Source organism: Gymnogyps californianus, chromosome 3 (assembly GCF_018139145.2).
Source record: "Gymnogyps californianus isolate 813 chromosome 3, ASM1813914v2, whole genome shotgun sequence".
Lineage (NCBI taxonomy): Eukaryota > Metazoa > Chordata > Aves > Accipitriformes > Cathartidae > Gymnogyps > Gymnogyps californianus.
The window spans coordinates 49,085,414-49,108,150 of record NC_059473.1 but is presented as its reverse complement, the minus strand read 5'-3'; the positions used below and the strand labels follow the sequence as shown (position 1 = coordinate 49,108,150).

At 41.9% G+C, this 22,737-nt stretch overlaps 1 protein-coding gene across 1 annotated transcript; it reads right to left on the bottom strand.

Annotated features, from left to right (window-relative positions):
- Positions 1-1,884: 1,884 nt before the first annotated feature.
- UNC93A (unc-93 homolog A) lies at positions 1,885-20,742 on the bottom strand. Its single transcript, XM_050894873.1, has 8 exons — positions 20,656-20,742; positions 18,077-18,258; positions 17,084-17,313; positions 13,880-14,005; positions 10,787-11,004; positions 9,519-9,654; positions 7,778-7,909; positions 1,885-2,150 (listed from the first exon to the last, which is right to left on the bottom strand). Exons 1-8 carry the CDS (start codon positions 20,740-20,742, stop codon positions 1,885-1,887), a joined length of 1,377 nt encoding a protein of 458 aa, XP_050750830.1.
- Between the last annotated feature and the right edge of the window lie 1,995 nt (positions 20,743-22,737).

Below are 22,737 nucleotides of genomic sequence, written 5' to 3'. Positions count from 1 at the left end.
ATTCACACAGATCAGATTTTCACTGATGTTGATCTCAAAAATCCTCTTGGCTTCACTTGCCATTGAACATTGCTGTGTAAAAGAGAATCAGAGGAGGATTCAGAGGTGTGTTTCATTGTCTGCTATTGAGATGAAATCAAGTTTCTGTATCAGATGGAAGCAGGGCAGGGTGAGAATCAGCAGCAGCCTAGCAAATCCATCTGTAATCTCTGGGCAGCTGGGAGGCCGTCAGGATTCTGCAGCCACAGTAGTTTTGCCATTTGTATTTCCAACAGAGAGATTAACAGCATGCCTTTGAGCTGACAGGGCAAAGGCGCAAGAGAAAGTGGATCTGTGAGGGAGCCCACCTGTCGCGTTCTTTTCTGCAGGACATAATGAACTCTACTAATTGTATGAGACCTGGAAAAGAAGCTTATAATTTGAAAAGCCATGAATCAACACAGGTGAAGTCTGGAGGGAAGTCCAGATCCTTGGGAACAAAAAAAGTTAGAGAGATAGTAAAGTAGCATGAAAGGTACTGTTATTTAAAAGCCCTAACAATTTGCGGATTTTTTTGCACATAAATTGTATTATTGATTTCTATCATGTTGTCACACCGTATGGTGCCTCATCCTCCTGTTATGGATAATAACCGAGAAGTAGTTTCAAATGTTAGCTCCATGGCATGCAGCAACTTAACTAGCCATGTAGTTTATTTCCAGGGGCAGCACTAATCTTGGAGATGAACAGCATTTGTCTTCAATTCCTTTTATGCTGTCTGCCTCACACAGAGGATCTGATCATAGTGTCATTACCAGTAATGATCATGATACCTGTACAGTGCTTTCTCATCAAGATGTAGGGACACTGCCCAGTAATTGCACTGTAGCACTCTTCTCCTTGCAGTAAAACCACAAAAATCCAAACCTGGAAACAACGTAGTATGGATAAAACTAAACAGAAGTTGAAATGAGATGAGGGAAATCCTCATCTGGGCCACTGCTAAATGCATATAGGTCTGAAGGAGATATTACAGCATAGGCCCATCCTCCTTTTCTCCTTCTCGCTCTATGACTTGCACTGTTATCTGCATCCTCTTTATGGCTGGGTTCCCCAAGTAACATGCCCTGGCTGCTTATCTTGAAAATAGCTCTGTCTGTGGATGGGAAAGTGGGGAAAGTTCATCATGACTGAAGTATTTGGTCACGTGGAAGGCCTCTCTTTTGGAAGAAAGCTGCTGTAAGTGGTGACAAAAAAATTGGAGACAGGAAAACCAAAAGGGAAAGAGTGCTGGGATAGAGGGATGACATGGGCAGAAACAGTTGTCTGCTGACCTAAGACAAGTTGGTGGACTCAGCAGTTAGCGGATTTTGTGGTGTTCAGATATGAACTGTAGATATAGCCAGTTTATAACTTGATGTTATTTACAGCAAGTGTTAAAGAATGCAGGACAAGAACAATATAAATATTTATAATTAGCGGTTCCATGAAATGATGTGTGTTGTCTGCAATCAGCTGAGCAACCCTAGTTGCTGTCACCTTCTGATTTCACATGTGGGCTTTTTAGGTTTGATTGTAAAGCTATGGTACTAGGTCTAATCCACAGATACAAAAATGTGGGGACTTTAGGAGTCTTGTTTACATTTATTAAGACTTTATTAATTAAAAAAAAGATAAAACATTTAGTTGGTCATCTGTATGAAAGGGTGAAGTGAGATAATCTTCCCTTATAAAGCTGAGATGTCAAAAGAGATTTTTACTCCTAAGACATTTGCATTGAACACTGGCCTTGAAATCTGTTCCTTTACCATCTTTCTGGAGACAGTACACGTTGGAACACCCTTGGAGACATGCCTGTAGGAGCCGGACAGTTTCCTTTGCCTCCATCGCTCTGACCCTGTTGGATTACAGGTGTGTTTCCTGAGTGAGGGGTCCTACATTTTCCTTCTTTGTAGCAGTAGGTGTCCCAGGGGAGCTCTTAGCTTCGAGGTATTCAACCGCTCCATACGTCACCATAGACAACACAAGCACAGACAATAAAATGTACAGTTTGATGTAGACTTGCAGTTTGGTGCTATAACCAAAGGCGATGACAAATCCAAATGATTCCCAGAGACGGTAATTTGCAAAGGCAGCCTCCTTGTGTTTCTCAAATAAAATGCCATAGAGTCCTAGAAGGAAGGAGAGACATGGCTTGTGAAGATTAAGTCTACAACAACGTATTTTCTGCAAAGGGAATAAATAGACCACAATGGGGAAGATAGACCCTCCCTCATAAATGTCAGAGAAAGGAAAATACAAGCTTTGTCTTAAAACGTTTTTGTGCTCCTGTGAATTGTTATAAGTGAAATAACAGAGCAAAAATGACAAAATAGAGAATATCAGAGAAAAAGGGAAAGAAAATGGAAGGAAGGAAGAAAGGATGGGCTCTACTGAAGTGAGATGGCAGGAAGTTTATTTTTCAGACTGTCAGCCACAAAAAGGAAGGTTCTGGCACTGACAAGCGAGTAAGTAAGGAGGAAGAGGAGACGGCCAGCAGCGGCCCTTGACACTGTAGAGTCTCCATGTGTAACTATTGAGAAGGTTATACCAAGTCCATACAGACTTTCACAGAACAGGCGCTTTTGTCTAGGGACAACACGGTCCTTCGGGACCAAGTTGCTCTTTCAGTCTGGGGTAGAAAGGATCAAAGAACCATAGGGACCTCCCTGCTGCCATCCTTCACCACTTTTTGGGGGAACCTGCATAGACCCTGCATGCACTGTCTACCTATTCTTCAAACCATTTCTTTCGCCCGCCTAAGAAGACGCAGAGACTGTTCACATAAAATGCATGTCCCTTGTTTTCCCCACAACTTGGCCTCAGGGAGCCCCCAGGTGAGGCTTGCACGGTGTTGCCAACGGTAGTAACGTGTGCTATTCATACTTGCCAAGTTAAGAGAAACGAACCGACCCAAAACACTTAAATCAGAAAGTTGAGGAGAGCGCTACAACTGGGCTCAGGTTTAATATGCAGAGGAGATTTGCCTCTCTGAGATAACGAGGTTTTCAAACTTTCAGCTCCTGGATGAGTTGGCAAAAAGAATATCCTTGATGCATACAGAACTTCTGGGCAGCAACTGGAAAACTTACTTGACATAGAGACTTAGTTAAACTGATCATCCTGATGCAGTCGTGTTGACTGGGAAGCTCCCACTGAGTTCAGTCAGCGGCACACCAGTAACTGGGGGTCAGGGAGGGATTCCCAGCCTCCAGGTCTGACGAGTTCGGCACACAGGGAAGGGGAGAGAGCTTGCTCTCCTCTGGGTGCTGAGCTAGCGTCAGTGGTGATAAAGAAGTGGGCTTTTCCACTGACTCAGCTGCGGTGTGCAGGGAGGGAAGGGGAGGAATATCATGAACCCTTGAATCTTCTCATCCACTTCTCTATCTAACAACACATCTGTTGTTTGAAATATGCACATTCAGCCAAAAGGCGCAGAGGAGTACAAAGTTCTCTGGAAGTCTGGGTGGGCTCAACTAACCCTTCAGTTTTGTTAAGAAGGGGGAGACATCATCTGTATGTAAAAACTTACTGCATCCTGATGACTATAAGAGGACATTTACTGAATGTTTCAATTTAGACATGATGGAAAATCTGGACAAGTGCATCACAAGATGTACTTAGTTCATTAAACTGGCTGAGTATAGTGTAGTGTGAATTATTTCATAATCCTTCATAGTTTTGCCTAATAAATGAACAAGTACAAGTTGTTCATATAACTTTGCTGATATGCCCTGTGTTATCTTCTGGAAACGGATTAGTAAGGAGAGTTTAATATAGGAAGGTGTCTGATGCCATGACAATTCTATGTGTAAAGATTCTGGTTTTCAGCTGGATTTCAGCCGGTACCTGTTTTCCCTTGCTATTTTGAAGCCTTCTTTTTCAATCAAAACAATGGGAGAATTGAGTGAGGATCTAGTCCAAGGTTCAGCTATAGGAAGGGCTGACTTGGCAGGAAAGTTCTTGTTTCCAGGATGCATATGTGGTATTAGCTAGCAGTTACATAGGAGCACAATGATGTTTTTGCCTCGACCTTAAACGTTTGTCCTTATCACAAACACTGTCAAGTGCAGCGTGGCGCAAGTTGCCTGGCTGAAGCTTTAGCAGGACCTGCTGGGCTGGCCGAGTGGAGAGGCTGCTAGGTCTGAATTCTTACAGCTGACTTCCATGGAAATTATTCTCCCTGTTTACTGCTGCCTGTTTTCCTACTCCGTCCCCCGGTACTAGTAGGCATGGGTATATAACAGGACTGCTGCAAATTATTTGAGTCCAGGTTTATGAACTTTCCAGACTGATTCATATCCTTTCTAAAGACGCACATCAGCCTGGAAAGAACTTTATTTTACTGTAGTCAACCCGATAACTCTGTGCTACACAATTGTTATGCCCCAAGTGCAGTTATTGCCAGGGGGGTAATAATAGCATCTGTGTTCAGGTTAGATAAGAGAGGGCACTGCACACTCTGAAATGAAGCAGCTTTCATTGGAAATAAATGAGAGCGTCCACACACGTACACAAACATGTTAGGAAACCTTTGTAAGATAAAGTGACTCATCTACTGTGAGCCTATGTATCCTCTAGGGGGAACTCCAGTATTAACTATCCACAGCAGGCCAAAGTAAGCCATCTTCGATTACCATGGAATGCCTTAAAGTATGTGGCACAATGCCATTGTATTTATTCAGTGGTTAATCTACTGAGGCCCAAGCAGCAGTCATGTCAGCTTGCCAAAGGAAGGACCACAGACCTTAGTTGCCAATGCTGTTTTAGAGGTCTTATCTCACCTCATAGCCTTTGGAGCTGGGAATTTCTCATGTGATGTATATCTGTATAAAACTGATGAAGGGGAGAAGAGATTTAGTCCTAAATGGGCATGTCAAATTGAAGATCCTGTTCTGGGATGCAGCATTATGGAGTAATGTCACTGCACCTCTCTGATAAGGTTTCATGTCATCACTCGCTGTTTCAGTGTGGCAATGTGACAAAGCAAACTCTGTATAACTTTATAACTGGGAGCTGTGGAACAGCTGAAGAAGGTAGACAAAAAAAGATACTGTGCAAGCATAAGGAACATTAGTTTTTTTCCCAGCTAACACAAACATGAAATTTTCACAAGTATCCTGCAGGAATATGGGAATGGAGATGACCTGTTACAGTGCTGTAATAGAGGGCAGTCTTGTCACATAGCTGCAGAGCTCAGTCACTATCAAGTAAGCATGAAGCATTGTCCACTGTCTGTGCCTCATCTGGGGGCTGGGAACTGCAGCCACTTCCCAGCCACCTTCTCTGACACTTAGGTCCTCTTTACTTACCCCTTTTTTCCTAAGGAGGGCATCAGGTCCGTCTTTGTCAGGCATGCAGGGACCTTATTGAGATGTCCTTCTTAAAGGACATCTCAAATGTATGTAAATCCCTGAAGAGAGGGTGCAAAGAGGATGGACCCAGCCTCTTTTCAGTGGTGTCCAAGAAAAGTGGACAAGAGGCGATGGGCACAAACTGAAACACAGGGGGTTCCCTCTGAACATCAGGAAAAACTTTTTCATTGTGAGGGTGACTGAACACTGGCACAGGTTGCCCAGGGAGGGTGTGGACTCTCCCTCCCTGGAGATACTCAAAAGCTGGCTGGACATTGTCCTGGGTAACTGGCTCTGCCTGAGTGGCCCTGCTTGAGCAAGGGGGTTGGACCAGGTGATGTCCAGAGGTCCCCTCCAACCTCAACCCTTCTGTGATTCTGAAAGAAGCCAAGTGTCTGAGGGCAAGGCTTGCTGGAAAAGAGAGAAGCAGGATAAAGGGCAGGTCCTTTATCGCAGTGGGAGACTAAGATACGGCTCTCAAGAGTGTTGGGAAGAAGCCTGATGAGCAGTCAGGAAGACTGTGGCTGAAGAAGCAGGAAATGAATGAACAGCTTTACTTCAGAGAGAGCAAATCCTCACTGATGTTGTCCTGTGAACCTGAATAATTAGAGCACTGATTTAAAATTGTACCAAAGGCACAAGGCTGTGGGTTGGGATGAGAGAAGATGAGAGGGTGTCCCTTGACGTATGTACTAGCTCTCCTCTAAGGGACATGAGCTGGACCTGCTAGAGGGACAGAGAAGAAGTCTGGCTGGTCACTTCCTTGTGTGTAGAGGCAAGGACCCTACATGTGCTTGAAAGGAGATCACTGTCGGTGCCGGGCAAAGGACTGTGGTGTTTTCCCTTTGGCTCTCTAGGAGGAACATGACAATTTATCTAGCGGGTGAAATCATCTAAGCTACTGAAGCAACCAGAGGGACTGGTGGGAGGGAGGCCAAGACACATAACCTGATGTGGGCCCAGATGAGCTAGTTCTGTCACATGCATATTCCTATGGCATCTGCCAAATATGAATTTGAGATAGAGGAAAACAATATTCATGAAAAAAAGAGGCAAAATATGGGAGCGGATGGGAGAGCATTTAACTGTCTTACTGACCCAGGCTATGACATTGATTTAAAAAGAGTGTGACTGACAGTCATGAGCAGACTACTTCAAGTCATCACAGACTATAGCTCTTTCTTGCCCTCTCCAGCATTTTTGAGTCTGTCTTTAGTCTCTATAAGAGAACTTCCTCTAGTTTTAATTAAGGGATAAGTTTAAATAATCCCTTATGGAAGTCAGTTTGTATCAGCTCATTATCTGAACTGTCAGTACATAATAATTGCATTGTACCACAAAGCAAAAGAACATAAAAGATTAAAAGAACAACTGTAATGCATCAGATAAGAAGTCCAACGGTATCCTTCCAGTAACAGACTCCTAGGATAAGAGTGTAAGAAATGAGGCAAGTATACAGTGATCTTTCCCCCTCAATGCCCTCCTGACTCTGGCAAGCAAAGACATAGGGACTTTCTGAGTTGGAGATTTCCTCTGGACCACCAGGCTTTAATAGCCCCCGAGAACATTTTCACCTGAAGTGATGTAATTCCAGCTTAAAAACATTTACCTTTTTGGCAATGAATTCCATACTTTGATTATGCATTGTGTGAAAAAAAGCATTTCTTTTGATTTCTATAAAGCCTGCTGCCTGATAACTTTATTTGGTGCCACTAATTCTGTTATTAAGAGAAATAGTAAATTTCTAATCACCTTCTCCATACTATTAATGATCTTACTGACTGCTTTCCTTACTTATCACTTGTCCAGGCTAAAGTGTTCTAGATTGTTAGTCTTCCTTCAAGTGGAAGTCTCCTATGACTCTGCTCCTTTTTATTGCCTCCATATGTCTTATCACATTGGATTATGATTTTTGAAATGGAGCAAATCAGAACTGCATGGATTTACTTGGTTGCATAATGTTGCTCTCTGTGGTTTTCTCCTTCAATTTTTTTCTAATAACTCCTAGCAGCCAATTTGCTTCTTCTTTTGTTGCTGTGCTTTGAGCTGATTTTTTATCCAGAGTGCTCTCCTTTATTGCAAAAGACAGACTAAATGTATCATTCTTCTTAGTTTTCTAATTTTCTTTGAAATACTTATACTCCTCCAGAATATTTATTCTGAATACCCATTATCATCTTCTGCAGTGTTCTTCTCTCTTCATCTTGGAAAAATTTGTTTAATGAGTATTTTACTTTCTTATTCCCAACTTGTTCTTATTTCTTCTACTTTCCAATGAGCTAACATATTTCTTTTAGATGCTGTCTTAAACCTATTATCATTTTTATGCACACATTGTTTTATACATACAAACATGCAGATTTTTGTATCTCAAGAGAATACATTTCATTGTCACCAGGACTTACCATTAGTTTGTGTCTGCCAAATGGCATCAGATAGGCCCCAAAGAGCAGGGAATACGAAAAACACAGCAAGCTGCTTAGGATGAGGTTTCCACAGCAGTAGTGCTATTATACAGGCGATGTTTGTAACTGTGGCTGTTGATTTAGAAAGAAAGAAGAGAAATATAAATGCGATTACAAACAGGACAGATAATGGTAGGTAACACTTTCAAATTCTTCCCCCAACTAGAGCACAAGGCAATCTTAAAGTCTTTCTGGATCATTGAGATTTGCGCTGACTGAGTTGATATCACATGAAATACAAGACAATGCAGTCCTTTGGCAGTCTTCAATTAATAATTCTGAGCAGCGTCCTGAGCTGAGAGATCCTCTGCGCTGACATGGGTGTTAGCCCAAAGGACAATAACTGCCACTGAGTAGGAGAAGGGGCTGCTGAAAGACTTGCAGTCACCATGTGAGGCATGTGGGAAGGGGGACGAAGCACCCTTCCGCTCTCCTTACCTAGTCCTTAAATGCAGGCTTCCTTTCAGGGCCAGAGGAGACAGTTAAGGATATCTAGAGGGTCTGGTGACTTTTTGTCTTTCTTTTTAAAAGCAGTTTGCAAACGAGTCACTGATTCCTCCCCCCACAGGCGCACCTTCACAGGCTGAGTACAAAGACCATTAAACAACTGAGAGGTTCAGAGGTCTTGCATTACCAACACTATAGTATTATTATTATTATTATTATTATTATTATTATTATTATTATGTGTGGGTTTTTTTTAATCTCAAATGAGTTTCATAGAGTGAGACATACACCTAGGACAGACATACAGAATAATCTCTGAACTAGTGACTGTAGCATAAAGGACTCTAAATTTCTTCTTCCTTGCCCAGGTTTAAAATATCCTGTGGAGGAAATGCCTAGAATGTCTAGATGCACATTGACTCAGTCAGTGACGTTTCTAGTAATAGAGGTTACTGTGTAGTGGAAGTAAGGTATTAGTACACTTCAGTATGCTTAGTGGATACAGGGACACAAATGAAATATTTCTTGGTATTTTTCTGCCTCCATTACTCTGTTACTCGTTGGAACAGTGTTCTCTGGAGAGGGAGATGTTCTTAAATATACAAATCTCTTCTCATGGCAACCTGAAAATTACTGTCCCATACACAAGCCCTCAAGTTATTCTAGCCTGACACACTGGCATATGACTTTCTTTTATTTTTCTCCCTATAGAACAAGAAGTGAAAAGGACACCAGGCCAACCTTTAAAAATTTTCCTGAAATTCCTAGGCTGATTGCTGAAATTTCCAAGTTCGCCATCCCCTGAGACTCAAATCAACAGTGTATCTCACGAAGTTCGCAGTTGCTTTTGCTCCATAAAGGTGAGGAGGTTTCACCCCGGTAGAGAAGTCTTTCTCAGGTATAGTGTAGGCCTCAACATCTGTATTGTAAGATCATTTATCACTGGTTGCATTAGAGCTATAAAGCATCAAAGCTGTACAGCACTTTCTGAGTAGATAGCACCCTCAAAAGCAGGGAGAACTACACCACGAGCAAAGTGATGTAAGGCAATGATCTCAATACAGTGGTTAACTGTGCTGCCTCTCTTCTCATGAAGGAAGTTTGCCTCCAGATTGACTTTGGTTTTAATTGATAGCTGACAGTGAGCTCTCGCTTTGTAGTACATGCAAAGGAGGGAGCACTGGATTTGGTATATTGCATGAGGCAATCAGTCCTTCAAGCGACCTTTACATACCTAATACAAATAGAAGTTTTCTACCCGTGAACTGAGACATCTTTCCGAAGAGCAGAGAGCAGAGGGAATTTACAGCTGAAAAGCAGATCATCACATAACCAACATAATGTATCCCCAGGGCACAGGTCACATATGTCTGGAAGAGAAGAGACAATGGTGCCACATTTTCTTCACTGAAAATATGCAGTTAAGGTTCAAGGGTCTTAGCCTGAGTATTTGGTAAATAGCCAGCATGGATGAGATCAAAGGAGCACAGCTACAGAGTTTACTGACAAGTCCCTAGTGTATTGACATAGTTGGCCTTCAGCAGCAATATTCCTAACCCAGTTCCCAATCAGACTGATGCCATGCAAACAGAGCAGTAACAAGTAGAAGAAATGAGAGCACTGCTTGCTATGCAAATAAAACTCCTGGAAGTGGCACTAGGAATTTTCTGCCCTTCCCTTCATAGCCGAAGAGATGAAAATTGACAGTCAGCACTATGGTCATTACAGAGCAGCTCCCAAGAAATGAAGAGGACCTCACCTGTAAGAGCATATGACCAATGGAGGTGGACATGGAGTGCCCATTCAAACACAACAGCAAGTGCACTCTTCTGTCTGCTTATATGCAAGGTTTGAAAGCTTAAGTATCAAATAAGCAGCTCAGGAAGATTGCCCCCTTTCTTTGGAGGCTTTCTCAACGAATGTCTGGAGAACACACCTGCTGTGTGTCTAGGTTTGTAGAGAAACTGGAGCAGCAGAGATGGTTTTGATAATTTCAGTCCATCAGGGTTTGGACCTGTTGCACTAGTGACTGGTGAGGGCTTTCAGCCAGCCACGCTGAGGATTTGCCCTCTTACCGTAAAGATTGTCAAAATAAAATACGTGGTATGTGTGCTGACTTGCGCTTATACAAACTCCAGGGAAACCAGAAGGAAGGAAGATATAAAAGCTTTGCAGACTTCTGGCTTTTCTCCCAGTTTGTTATTTACAACAAGCTGAAGAGTTTGAACTTGTAGCTCTCTGCTGTGGCCTCCACTGGTGAGTTAAGCTCTCTACAGCATTCTTTTTGAGGTTGTTCCAAGGGCCATATTTACTGCTGGCCTCTCCTGTTTGAAGATGTCACTCAGAGTTCATTCAAGTAGAAGTAAGCAGTAATTTAGCAAACCACAAATCGCCATGGAAAACATCTTCATTTAGCAAGTAAATATAGATCAGATGCAATAGTAAGACAGAAAGGCACAAAAAAAAAATCAGACAGAAATAGATTTTCATTGTCATCCACACCTTTGTGTAGTCACCAGAAAGAAATCCCTGTTCAAACCCACTGTACATTGTCAGAGGGATTAGAAGACACTGTCTTTTATCTTTAAGATGCTGGAAGGTTGCTAGGAACGTAGACCAAAAGGATGGTGTCTCTAGTATTTCTTTCTCAGTCTCTGCTTGGTCAGATTTGATCTGGTCCAGAAATACAACAATCAGCAACACAGCTAGCACACCACTAGCTGCAAAAACAAAACAAAAAGTTCATGAAAAACTGAGGAATGCTGGAAGAATGATGGGAAGTCGCTTGCTGCTGTTATTGTTCTGACTTAGTGCTTAGCTCTCTGTGGGATGTTTTGGCAGATGCCTCTGATTCCGCTTCAGTGTAAAGGCCATTTCTGTGTAAACAAGAAGGCCTGATCTACATTCACATCTTCTGCGTACAGCTGCGCACCTCACAAATCCCCTCAGCTTAACTGTGACTGGCCTGTTGTGACAGCCGCCGGGCCAGCTGCACGGCCGCAGAGGGTGATCGCTCACCCTTCCAGGGCAAGCCAGGGGTCGCGGGGATGGGGAGCTGGCCAGAAACAGCTCCCTCGGGAGCCATCAAAAGGCTTTAAATCAACACAAGAGAGGAATATTCACTTCCAGTGCCAAGGTTTTCATGGCTAGGGGGGATCTTCCTTCAAATACATGGAAAGAAAAATAAAGGGCTAGAAGTAGAACTGCTGTCTTGGATCCCAGTATACGTTGCCCTTTTTTTTTGATCAGCTTGGAGCCATGCTTTGAGTATGGAATATGTGCTATTTTAAAGATGATAGTGAGCAACTCTGGGTGACTTGAAAAAGGTGGAAGTTACAGCTTTGAACCTATAATTTCCTAGCAGAAGCAGCATATGAAAGAATACATGGGGTAGTTAATCAGAAAATGATCATGTATGTATCGGTCTAGGTTTGTTGCTTGTGGAGTGAATCAATACAATTTTTTTCATGTTATCAAGAAGATAACTGTGTCTCATAATATACATGAAGTAGCCACAGATTCACAACTGCTTGCTTCCTTACAGATGCAAGGCATGATTATGTTTCCTCTCTTACTTATGCTGACTAGAATTCCATCCATGGAAACAAGTGGAGTTCAGAGTAAGAGGAGAACCAGGCACCTCTTCCCATCCACACTGCCTGTTTAATGTGCTCCTATGTTACTGTGTATGGGCATGCTCTTTTCTGTGAACTTTTAATGTCCAAATACATTAGCAGGCTTACAGTAAATTGCCTCAATTTTTTATTGCTTATTATTTCTCATCCATGTCTCCTAGAATGAAATTGTGTTCTCCAGTGTCCTGGTTCTCCACTGTGGCTGAGCTGTAAACCCTTCGTGATGTAAGCCATTGTTGGTTCTCCCAGTGTGTTTATTAGTGCTTATGGGCTGATTGCAGCACTTATATGGGCAAGAGCAGGACATCCACATTTACAGGACAAATATTCTAACAAATATGTCACATGAATCAAGAGCAATTATAGGAGATAAGTAACTGCATGGCTTAATAGTGATTGGTATGAACATAAATAGAAACATCCACAGTCCTCGAGAAAACTAAGCAACAAAAGACTTATCCATTATTGTCTCCATCCAAGCTAGGCAAAATATGTATTCAGCAACCAAATAAAGGAGACATTTAAAAAATGTCTGTGAATGAAATATTTAGCTATTTGGTTTCCCTCAAGGTAGGAAAAGACATATCTTTTATTAAGAGCTTAAAAGAAAAATGAAACCCTACAAACGCGGGGTCAGTAGACAGCAGGGTTGCATTCATTTTGCATGAGCAAAGCCTAAGGGAGTGCTGTATATGTTAGTCATCAAATTTAAATTTAAACTTGTGAGCCAAACCTGCCTTTAGCAGAAAGGCATCAGCCCCAGCACACTCTGGAAGTGGGGGGATATTCTTTGCGTTTTCTCACCAGTTAGGAATGGAGGCTGGGGAAGGAGGGAGGATTTGCTGCAATGCCCTTGTCTGGTGAGGGCTGGCTCTTGACCAGATCACATACTCTCTGTTTGAGTGTATGACAAATTCCGTGCATCTGTCTCAGCACAGAGAGTACATCTATGTGCAGAGACTGCAAGGATATTTTAACAGAGCTAAGGTGACATACTGCCTTGCCAGATACTTCCCCTTTATCCAGAGAATAACTTGTTTTGAGCCAGGTACTTTTTGAACTTTCCTAACTGAATGAATCTTTGCACATCTATTTTTGTCTTTGCAATTTTTGATGGCATCAGCCTTCCCTGTCTTTGATTCCTTTCTAGCCTTATGCAAGGAAGGCCTATAGCAGCTGTAGTTACTAAATGAGAGACAAGCCAATTCGCCTAGCACTTCTCTTTATCTTTGCCTTTCACACTAAGGTATTACAATTCAAGCATCACAGCTGAGAATTGACTGAAGTTGTAAAATCTCAGCAGGGATCCAAAAACCTCCCCCCAAATGAGTGCATGTTCTGGGAGCCGTGGTTCAGGTCCACCTCTAATTACAGTGCAGTTCTTGTGCTAGAACTGTTTTACATGTGGTAGGACACCAGGCAGTTCTGACAGGCACCCCCAGATGACTAGAAGTTGGTGAGTTCAAGTACCACTAGCTGGGCTGCTCTTAGCATCTTGGACCTCTGCATGTGTATATAAATCTGCCCAATGCCATCAGTAACTAGTTCACTATTGCTGATCCCGAAGATAACGAATTTAAAACTATCTATCATCTCATGCATAACTGGATAAGCTGCTGTAACCCTCTAATTGCAATGTGGGCATACTTTTGATTCTAGTCTGTAGAGCAACACTGACTTTGGGTGAAACAGTGGGGTCACCATACTGAGCTTCAGCTTTATTCCAGGTGAAAAGTGTAAAGAATGTCTTGCTCCTTTAGGCAAAAATGATACGGCACTGGCACAAAGCATTTGAAACTATTTAGGAAGGAGCTGTTTACAGCTCTCACATATCTTATTCTTTTAAGCAAATTGGATTGAAGGAGGAAGTTGGAAACTTAATGTGCAAAGTCATGCTATGTTGCACAAGTAGGAGGTTCCTCATCAGTGATATTCATTAAAGTTTATGTGGATTACTTACCAGTGTAGATCCCTAGCAGAGTGTAGATTAAGGAGTTGGGGGGTTCTGCTGACCCAGTGGTGTTAGTGGTATCAGTCAGGCAGTCATATGCTCCGCAGCATGACAGGTTTTCTTCTGAGATTTCCACTAGTTCAGTAAGAACCAAAAGAAAGGCAGGTCAGGGAAAAGATCAGATGAGTGCACACTATATGTAAGGATATAAGGAGAAGGGAATCCAGTACTCGGTGATTGGTCCTGGTTTCAAATCCTTCCTGATTAGAGATGTTTAACTTCTGAATCCCAGTTTAACACACAAAAAATTTGGTTTAACAGAAACTGTTGCTCAAGACAGAACACTGAATTGATGGTTACATGGAGACATGGACTAAAGCTAGAGGCTGAAATCTGAATCCAAGCTCAATTTGCAGTATTTAAAGTTCCAGTGTGTATCTGTACCTCTTAATCATAATACCCCACAAGACAGGTCCCTCAGTTTACACCACTACTGAACTGATGGACCTCAGTTCTTACAGCCAGAGCACATTATCCTTCTCCAGATAATTTCTGTATATGTTATAAGAACAGAAACCACCTCAAGACATCTTTTTGTTTTATAAATTCAAATTACAATTACCCACTAATGCAGTCTTCCAAGAAATCAGCTTTTCCTGGCTTTATTACTTTATTAATAGCTTTATTACTCTTTGAGAACATACTTGAAACTAGAAGAGTTTGGCAGGGTTTGGAGTAAGACCTTTGCTTTGTTCAATCCCATCAGTGTTGTGCTGGGCATGTGTCAAAGCCACACACATGCGTGTACTCACCATGTGTGTCACCATGACACCGTGCCTACTTCTTCCAGTACCCTTTCTGTAAAGAAAAAATACTCACCCAAAGTGTGAGCCTGAATAAGCTGTGTAGTGGGGAAGGATGATCAAAAAACCATACAATTATTTCAATGCGTTCACTGCAGAATTTGTCACTGGTCCAAGCATAATAAAGGGCAATACACTGTACCTTGGCTGATTTCTTAAACAGGACTTGATCTGTAATTTTTCAATTAGAGTTATTGTGTAACTACTTTTAGTGTTTTTTTCCCCATTGCTTCCAATCAAAGCTGCTGCAATGTGAATCAGCTGTTTAACTAGCTTCATAAACAACTTTAGGTTCAACATCAGATAAAACTTAGTAACATAAAGAAAATCATTACCTTATTATAGCCAGTGGCTACCACTACACAGTTTTGAATAAACAGACCCTCAGCAAAATTACCATATGCAAAAGGTGAGTCACACTAGTAAAGTGTGGAAGTGTGTAAAGCAAGCTTTTTATCTGTTCATGCATCCTCTGAAGATGAAGATGCACATGCAATTAGTGATACGGAGCTGCAAGGCAGGGTTTGCTCTGTTCCTCTGGAAATAAGGCTGCAATATTGATGAGTGAGAAACGATGACTCTTGTAATTTACATTGATTACTATCTTCTGTTGTAGTATTACCTCATGGTATAGCTTGCCTTGCTATGTCTGGATGCAGTGATGCAGGCAATATGTCAAGTGTACATACGTGTCTGAATTTTATGCATTTTGATTCTGCAGATACATACCGTATCCTTCCAACTGCTCAGTGAAATTATACATTTTAAGTGTATGAACAATATGGGTGGATACCTTTGCTGCACTGTCAGAGGAGAGGAAAAGAAGTGAGTGACTGGAGATCCGTACCCCCTCACCTCCCAAGAAGCTCCCTCTAGATTAAAGCTGAGTCTCACTGAGAAGGCACAGTTGGGAAGCTTATGGTATGACTGCTCATCACTGTTGTGAAGATATGCAAGGCCTTTGGCTTTGAGAGATGTTCACAGCACACCTCCCAGGAACACAGCATTTCCTGAAATCCAATGTGACTGATATAAAATAAGTAAAAGAGTTTCTTTAGAATTTAGAGGAACATCCTCAGCTGTAAAACTAGGAGGGGATTTACAAGACAAAAAAAAAAAAAGATTATTTTAATCCTCTTATTAACATGATGTGTGCTGTGAGGCAGAGGAGAGTAAAATGGTTGCAGTCTGTGCAGACCCCACAGCTGCACCACAGCCTCTGCCCTGCAAATGAAATCAGAATGGACAGCCCCTCCCAAGACATCATGTGGCTCAGTGATCAGGCCAGCAGGGCTCTGTTGCACTTGATACAGTCCTTTAGCATTCTGCTTTGATCGTATTTCATCTATAGTTGCTTGGATTTAAAGGAAGCATGATCCTCCATAAGTATCACACCTTGTGACAACTACTTTGCCATAAACCCAAGTTTCAAAGATTAAAACCTGATGCCAGCTCCCTGATATTTAGTTTTAACCTAATACCTATTTGAATACCCTCCAGAGGACATACTACTTAACTGAGCCAGGGAAGAGAGGTAACTTCTTGCTATTCATAGTAGCAGTGTATGTGGAAAGCTCTTTCCATGTCCATCCTGTTCTGACTTTGACAGGATAGGGAATGCACAGGAGACTGCAATGATAATACACTGTAGCACTTTGAATCTCTAAGGTGGCATCCAAGTATTAATCTTCACAACTGCCCTTTTAAAGCTTACACCAATTACAAGCATGGGAAATGAGGGCAGCGCTGTTGAGTGATTTTTTCAAGCTACATCGGCATCTGCTGTCTGAGCCTGAAAAACAGCAGAGGAGCCCTAGCGTGCAGACTCTTGCCAACAGCTACTTCTATTTCTTCTTGACAATTCTGTAAAGCACTCATTTTCAGCAAGCACCAGCATCAGCTTGACTAACCTTGAATGTTTAACAGCAAATTAATCCAATACTACAAGCTTTGTGAAAAGGCTGCTTCAGTGTTTTGCCTTTTGTTTTAATCCACTTTAAATAGAAGTCAGATATGAAAGACTGTCACTGCCAGCAGCCTATCTATGCTTTACAACACAGGGGTGGAATTCAAGAGGAATTCAATAGACATCTATTTTTGAGCTAGTTGTCTGAACTCTCTATAGCTGATGAAGCGTTGATAGAAAACAGACACTTCCAGAGAGCAATTTAGCCCATCTATTTCAGACATCTACCTTCAGATGAGCTAACTCACATCTGAAGTGCCTGTTTCCACTGACTATGAAGGCAATTGAAGCTCACCAGTTCAGCTACAGAAATCTACCTTTTAACTATCTAGAACTAGCTGATGTTTCTAGAAAGAAGCGCCAAGATTTCTAAACATATTTTACCTTTGGTGGAAGCTTGGCTAAATATCAAAGATGAGATAAGATTTCCCCAGATGCCGGAGGACTGGAATATCAGAAAGAAGACCCCAAAGTATTGGTTGATAATGTCTTTCCCATTTTTTCCTGCTTTCTCAGCATATGAATTGCCAGCAATGGTGAGGTAAGTGCATTTGGCAGACCAGAGTGGTGCTCCTCCTAAGCCCAGGATCACAGAGGTAGGGATTAGTGTGTACCTGCCAAAGAACACTTTATTTAGCATAGTTATTATCCATTAGCATAATAATCATTTGCCCAAACATCCAGAGGCAAAAATAGACGTCAAAGAAATAGATTTATCCTTTGTATGATTCAATAAATCTGTTACATGGGACAAAGAAGAGGTCAGTTTTATGAAGTTTAGGATGTGCAAGCACTCCCAGCTGTGTCCAGGGACTAGGCTTAGCTAGGCTGGCTATGTCTGTGCTTATGTGCCTTATCCTCTTGTAACTGAGAATTAAATTGCACCTGCCCTTCAGAAGATGGATCACAACAACTTTCCTCTGCCGATTTGTGTCCCCTGTCACTGGCGAGCAGAAGTTGTTCATCCACCCCGAAAGGTCAAGGCAGGCGCTGGCCTCCTCCTGTGGTCGTCTGCTCCCAGAGGCACTTCAATCTTTTCAAAAACAGTCCTAAAAGTCATTTGGATTTTAAATGAAACTTCTGATTATTCTTTTTTTTTCTGAAGGGAAATCTCTGCTACACACATGAGTTAGAGAAGCAGCTTCAGGTGGGCGGATGGATGCATTCATTCTGGCTTTTTGCACATTTTCACCTCTCTGCTTCACCTGCTACTGGATTTATTTATCCCTGTTACTTGCAGGTAACAGCTTTTGCACCCAGCTTTCAAATCCACAACACAGAGGTAGAGTAGGAATTGAGAAGAAAAAGAAGAAAGAACTTTGCCCTTACTGATTTTGTTCAAACACAACAGACAGGGTTAAAGTATTTGAATTGTACCAGCTAGCGTAGAAGTTCCCTAAGGAGAACGCGACATAGCAGCACATAGAGCCTGCGATGGTCCACTTGCAGCCCAGCTTCTTGATGAGGACTGGAGGGAGGAACATGGATGATAAGATGAGCACAGCATAGAGAACACTTAGGGAAGCAACGCCCAGGCCTTCTTCTGAGTGGAGACTGCTCTGCATGGACAAAAACAGCAGATGAGAAATTTTATCACAGGCACATGTTACTATGGTGTACAGAGAGTGGCTTCAGGCAGAAACAGAGAGACAGAAGCTGGGGCTGGGTGGTACTGTCTCCTTTCCCCAAAGCAGCCTAGTTATGGATTTATGGTTTTCCTCACAATGATAGCCCATTTATGAAAATATGATACAAAACTAGGTGAGGATTGCTCAAATTCAAAGCTTTGGTAAGTCAGACTTTAGATTATTTAATGTAATTCATTCGAGTTTTTCTTTGAAAGCAAGCTGAATGAAGGACAACCTCTTTCTTGGCCTTCACTTTTTGTCTCAGGCAGCAATATCCTCAGATCTGCATTGCAAGAGCTGACTTAGCAACAGTGGAAGATTCTTTGCTTTAAACTACAGGTCTGATAATTTCTAAATTTTTCAGAGGCCAAGGTCCCAATATCCTAATATGCTCACAGCAGCCCTTTGTAGTTAGAAGTAATTGATTCACCCACATTTTCACAAGGGAGGAATAACATTTTACTGATCTAACCAGGTTTTATATTTTTATGCTCAAAATAGTTCTCTTTTTGTCTTGATACTGTGAAAGTTGCAATGAGGAGATCAAGATGCTGCTTATCAACATTTTCCTGTTTGTTTTCATTAAAAGCTGATGTGATCCAGTACGATTTTGGAAGGGGGAATGGATGCTGGGGGGGTAGCACTGGAGAGTGCTGAGGGGGAGCGAGGCTGCTGGTAGCCGCACTGAACACTTCCAAGCCCTGTGGTGGCTGTGTGGTCTGGCCATGCAGGACCATGGTAGCAGCCACGCTGCACGCTTGGTGAGAAGCAGGCATCAGGACAGTGAGGTGAGGAGGTTCTCTGTCAAGCAGCGTCAACGTATTTGAGAATCGGAATGGCTGTTTTGTAAACAGGCAAAGAGGCTTCCTGATCACAGAGGTCTTATTTCTGAAACACCACATGCCTGGTTTTGTCAGCTACAGCTTCCAAAAATTAGGAGCCAGGCCTCCAAAATCATATGATTAGCTTAATTGTTACTGGTTTGGTTTTTCGGGGGGGGGCGGGGAATGTTGAAATAAATGATGAAAATTTTTAATGCTTCTCCTGTAGGCTACAATACAATAAAATAACTTACTTTTGATTGCATCTCAGCAAGTCCTCTTTAACCACCAAGACAAAATGGAGAGAGAAGAGGGCTACTTCATGAATCAGCACCACTCCCTGCTGCAGCGTTAGGGGAGGCTTTATGTTCCAGCGCTTAACCTGAGCGTGCACTGTTTCAGATGGTGGGGCTGACTCGCGGCTGCTTGGGTTTGTCTTCCCCTGCCTCGTTAGTCTGCCCAGCTCATAACATCTCCATCCATTTTTGGAACTGTTTTTGCAGAACTTCCCTGAACTCCGAATTTGACAGTGTCAGCGAACAGAAACTGCTCAAGGAGAGGAAAAGAGAGAGATGTACAGAGCTAGCAGGGACCTCTTGCTGAAATGAGGTCAACCCCTTGTTATTGCAAACAAGTGCATCATGTTATGTATAAGGCTCCACCTTTAAAGCATCCAGATTCCCTCACCGGTGGGAAAATCTGATCCAATTGATCAGGGTCATCTTTTAATATCCTGCCTAAAGTTGCTCATGGATGGCTTATATCCTTTATTTGTCATTAGACCAGCAGAGTCTTCTAGTCTGAGAAGTTCCTCCTTGTGTTTATGTACTCTGAAGTATTCATCGACAGCAACAGCAACCCTCAGTCTTTTATTTTGGCTATGCTAAACAAGTGAGGTCTGATGGTATCGTGAGTGTTCAAGTCATTCTAGAAACCCATCTCTGCTACTGTGTTTTAAGATGTCAATGCCTGTACAAGCCACAGGCGCCTTTGATTTAAAATAATATTTTTTATTATTATGTTATATCATGATTCCAGGAATTATTGTATTATTTTATACTTAAATTATTTAATGGATTGGGCATACATTTTTATTATTTTGCATTGCTGTATAATAATAATAAAATTATAGCAATTTAGAAATATTCAAAACAAACCCTTTCCAGAAATGGAATTTGTTTTCCATTTTGCAATATCTTCTTTCGAGAAAAATCTCAGAGAAATTTAGTTTTCATTCAAACAACTTTTGTGGACCTAAAGAAGTAGTCTGACGCAAGTATTCAAACTATTTGAGAAGTACTAGAATAAAATATTTAGTAAATGCTATGGATCTGGGTGAAGAATACTAACCTGCAGCAAGTTGATGTCCTAACCCACCTCATAAAAAATATTGCGCGTGCCTTCCTCACAGAAACCATGGAAAGACGGACGGGTTTCACACTACCAGCTGGCCTGATGTCCTTCCAAGCCAACTGTCCTGCCAACCAGTGGGAGATGCTCCACTTACCTGTAGACTCTGGAGTCCTCCATAAGCGGTGAAGAGAAGTAAAAATCCAAAAGAAATGACCAAAACATTCTTAAGATTCCTTTCCATGTTGATTCATTCAAGACAAAAGGTCTGCTGGTGGGCAGAGCTGATCCAATTATTCCAGGGGATGCTTTGAGTTGGAGAAAAACAGCTTATATTTTGTTGGAAAAGGTCACTTCTCACTGCATTTGTAGAGGAAAGAGTTGTTAATTATTTGAGAACTGGGCAGTGAACTTTACTTTTGCTGATACTGAAAACTCCTTACGGAGTTGTTACTCATTCACCTGTTGTGACTGAGGCAATAACGAGTGCTCCCAAAGGACGTCTATCAGGTTTTATTAGGTAGGTATATAAGTCACTGGCAACAATTGGACCGATTTTAGTATTGCAGTCGTACATTATATGGTGCTCTCCTATTACTAGCATGGAAGAAAAAAACTGCAAGCAGTGGAATGACTGTCTGGCATAAAGACACACTAATCCACAAAGGGCAAAGATTAAAACATTGTACTGAAATCTATATTAGGCCTATTGCTTAACTAAGGTTACAAAAGCGTACTAGGAAATGAGATTGTGTTACAGGGTTGTCGGCATGCACCAGCTCCATAGCTGTGCAGCATAGCAAACAAAGGTTTCTGGCTGCTTGGCAAGCAGGAGAGTCTTCATCCGTGGTGAACCCCATGGCTTTGGTGTTTCAGATTTACCAAGTCATACTCATGAAAATAATTTTTCCCCATCTTTCCCATCAACTCAGAAGCCAAGAAGAAAAATAGATTGAGCAGATAAATGAAAAAGCAACTTCCCCTCCCCTCCTCCGGCCCCTGGAAAAAAACAGCCTTTGTGGGATGTATTTTGCCTTGCCAGTGCTGCCCGGCTCAAAGAGTGAAAAGTTTCCCCCTAGCCAGCCAACCTTGCCGTGTTTGCCCCTGCTTTCCCTATCTTCAGAGCCTGCCCTTGTGAAGTTGCATCATCTGTTTGTTCGTGACACATTGGCCATCCTGCAAGTCTTGGCTGAGCTTTTGAATATTCCCCTTCTGAGCACACAAAGTCCTCTCTGCCCCTAAGCCTGGCAGGGCGAACAGACCCTTCCTGCAGCTGTAGCAGAGGAGGGATTTGAACTTGGGAGCAAAGTGGAATCCAAAAAAGTCCATGCTGTAACGTAAACAGATTCAAGTGGAGGTGGTCTGTAGGGTGTCTGTAGTGTCTAGTGGGAACGCACAGCTAAGACTTGGTCTGAATCCCACTAGATGGCACAATTTTGCTTCCCACGGGGACATTCGAGGGTGAGGGGAGGAAGCTTTAATGCATTAACTCATTTAATACATTAAAGAGGTCACGGCTAGTCTCTAATTTGGAGAAAATTCCAGTATGTGCCTTTTCATTTTCTTCTTTTGTCTTATAATCTTCTTGAATGAAATAATGCAGAAAACATAATCTTTTAATTCTCTGTTGTTAATGGTGCTTCTATATTGCAAGTCTAGATAGTGAAATACTGGCTTTTTATTTTACAGACTACTATGCTCAGCATACAAACACTTTCAATTAGATCACAATGCTACTCTTGTTTTGCAGTGTTTGTAATCCTCTACAAGGCTTATAAACCAAACTGGTGGTACTTTTTCCAATCTTTTTATGTTTATAGACCCTTGCAATTTTCAGGTGAAGAAATTTCAGAAGAAATTTACACCTGGTGATAACATGCTTGTTTCTGTTTTGGACCCCTTAGAAATAGTCTGCAAAATTCTAGGAGTTTGAGATCATAGGTTTAAAACCACTGGAAAAATGAATGAGAAAATGTAAGAATAATGCTTATCCTAAACAAAAGCGTAATTATCACCTGCTCCGGCAAAGGCAAGAACCAAGGATAGTGCAAAGCACACTCAGTTATAAAAGCCTTTATTTTAGTGCTTTTTCTTGACTTTAGCAGTAATAACAACACAGCTTTAAAAAAATCAGCATTAACTGGATGCTATTTTTAAAATGCAGCGTTGGATAGGTTATCTGATCAGCACTTCTGCTCTGGAGGAATTCTTAACTCCTAACTCAGTCACGTCCTCTCAG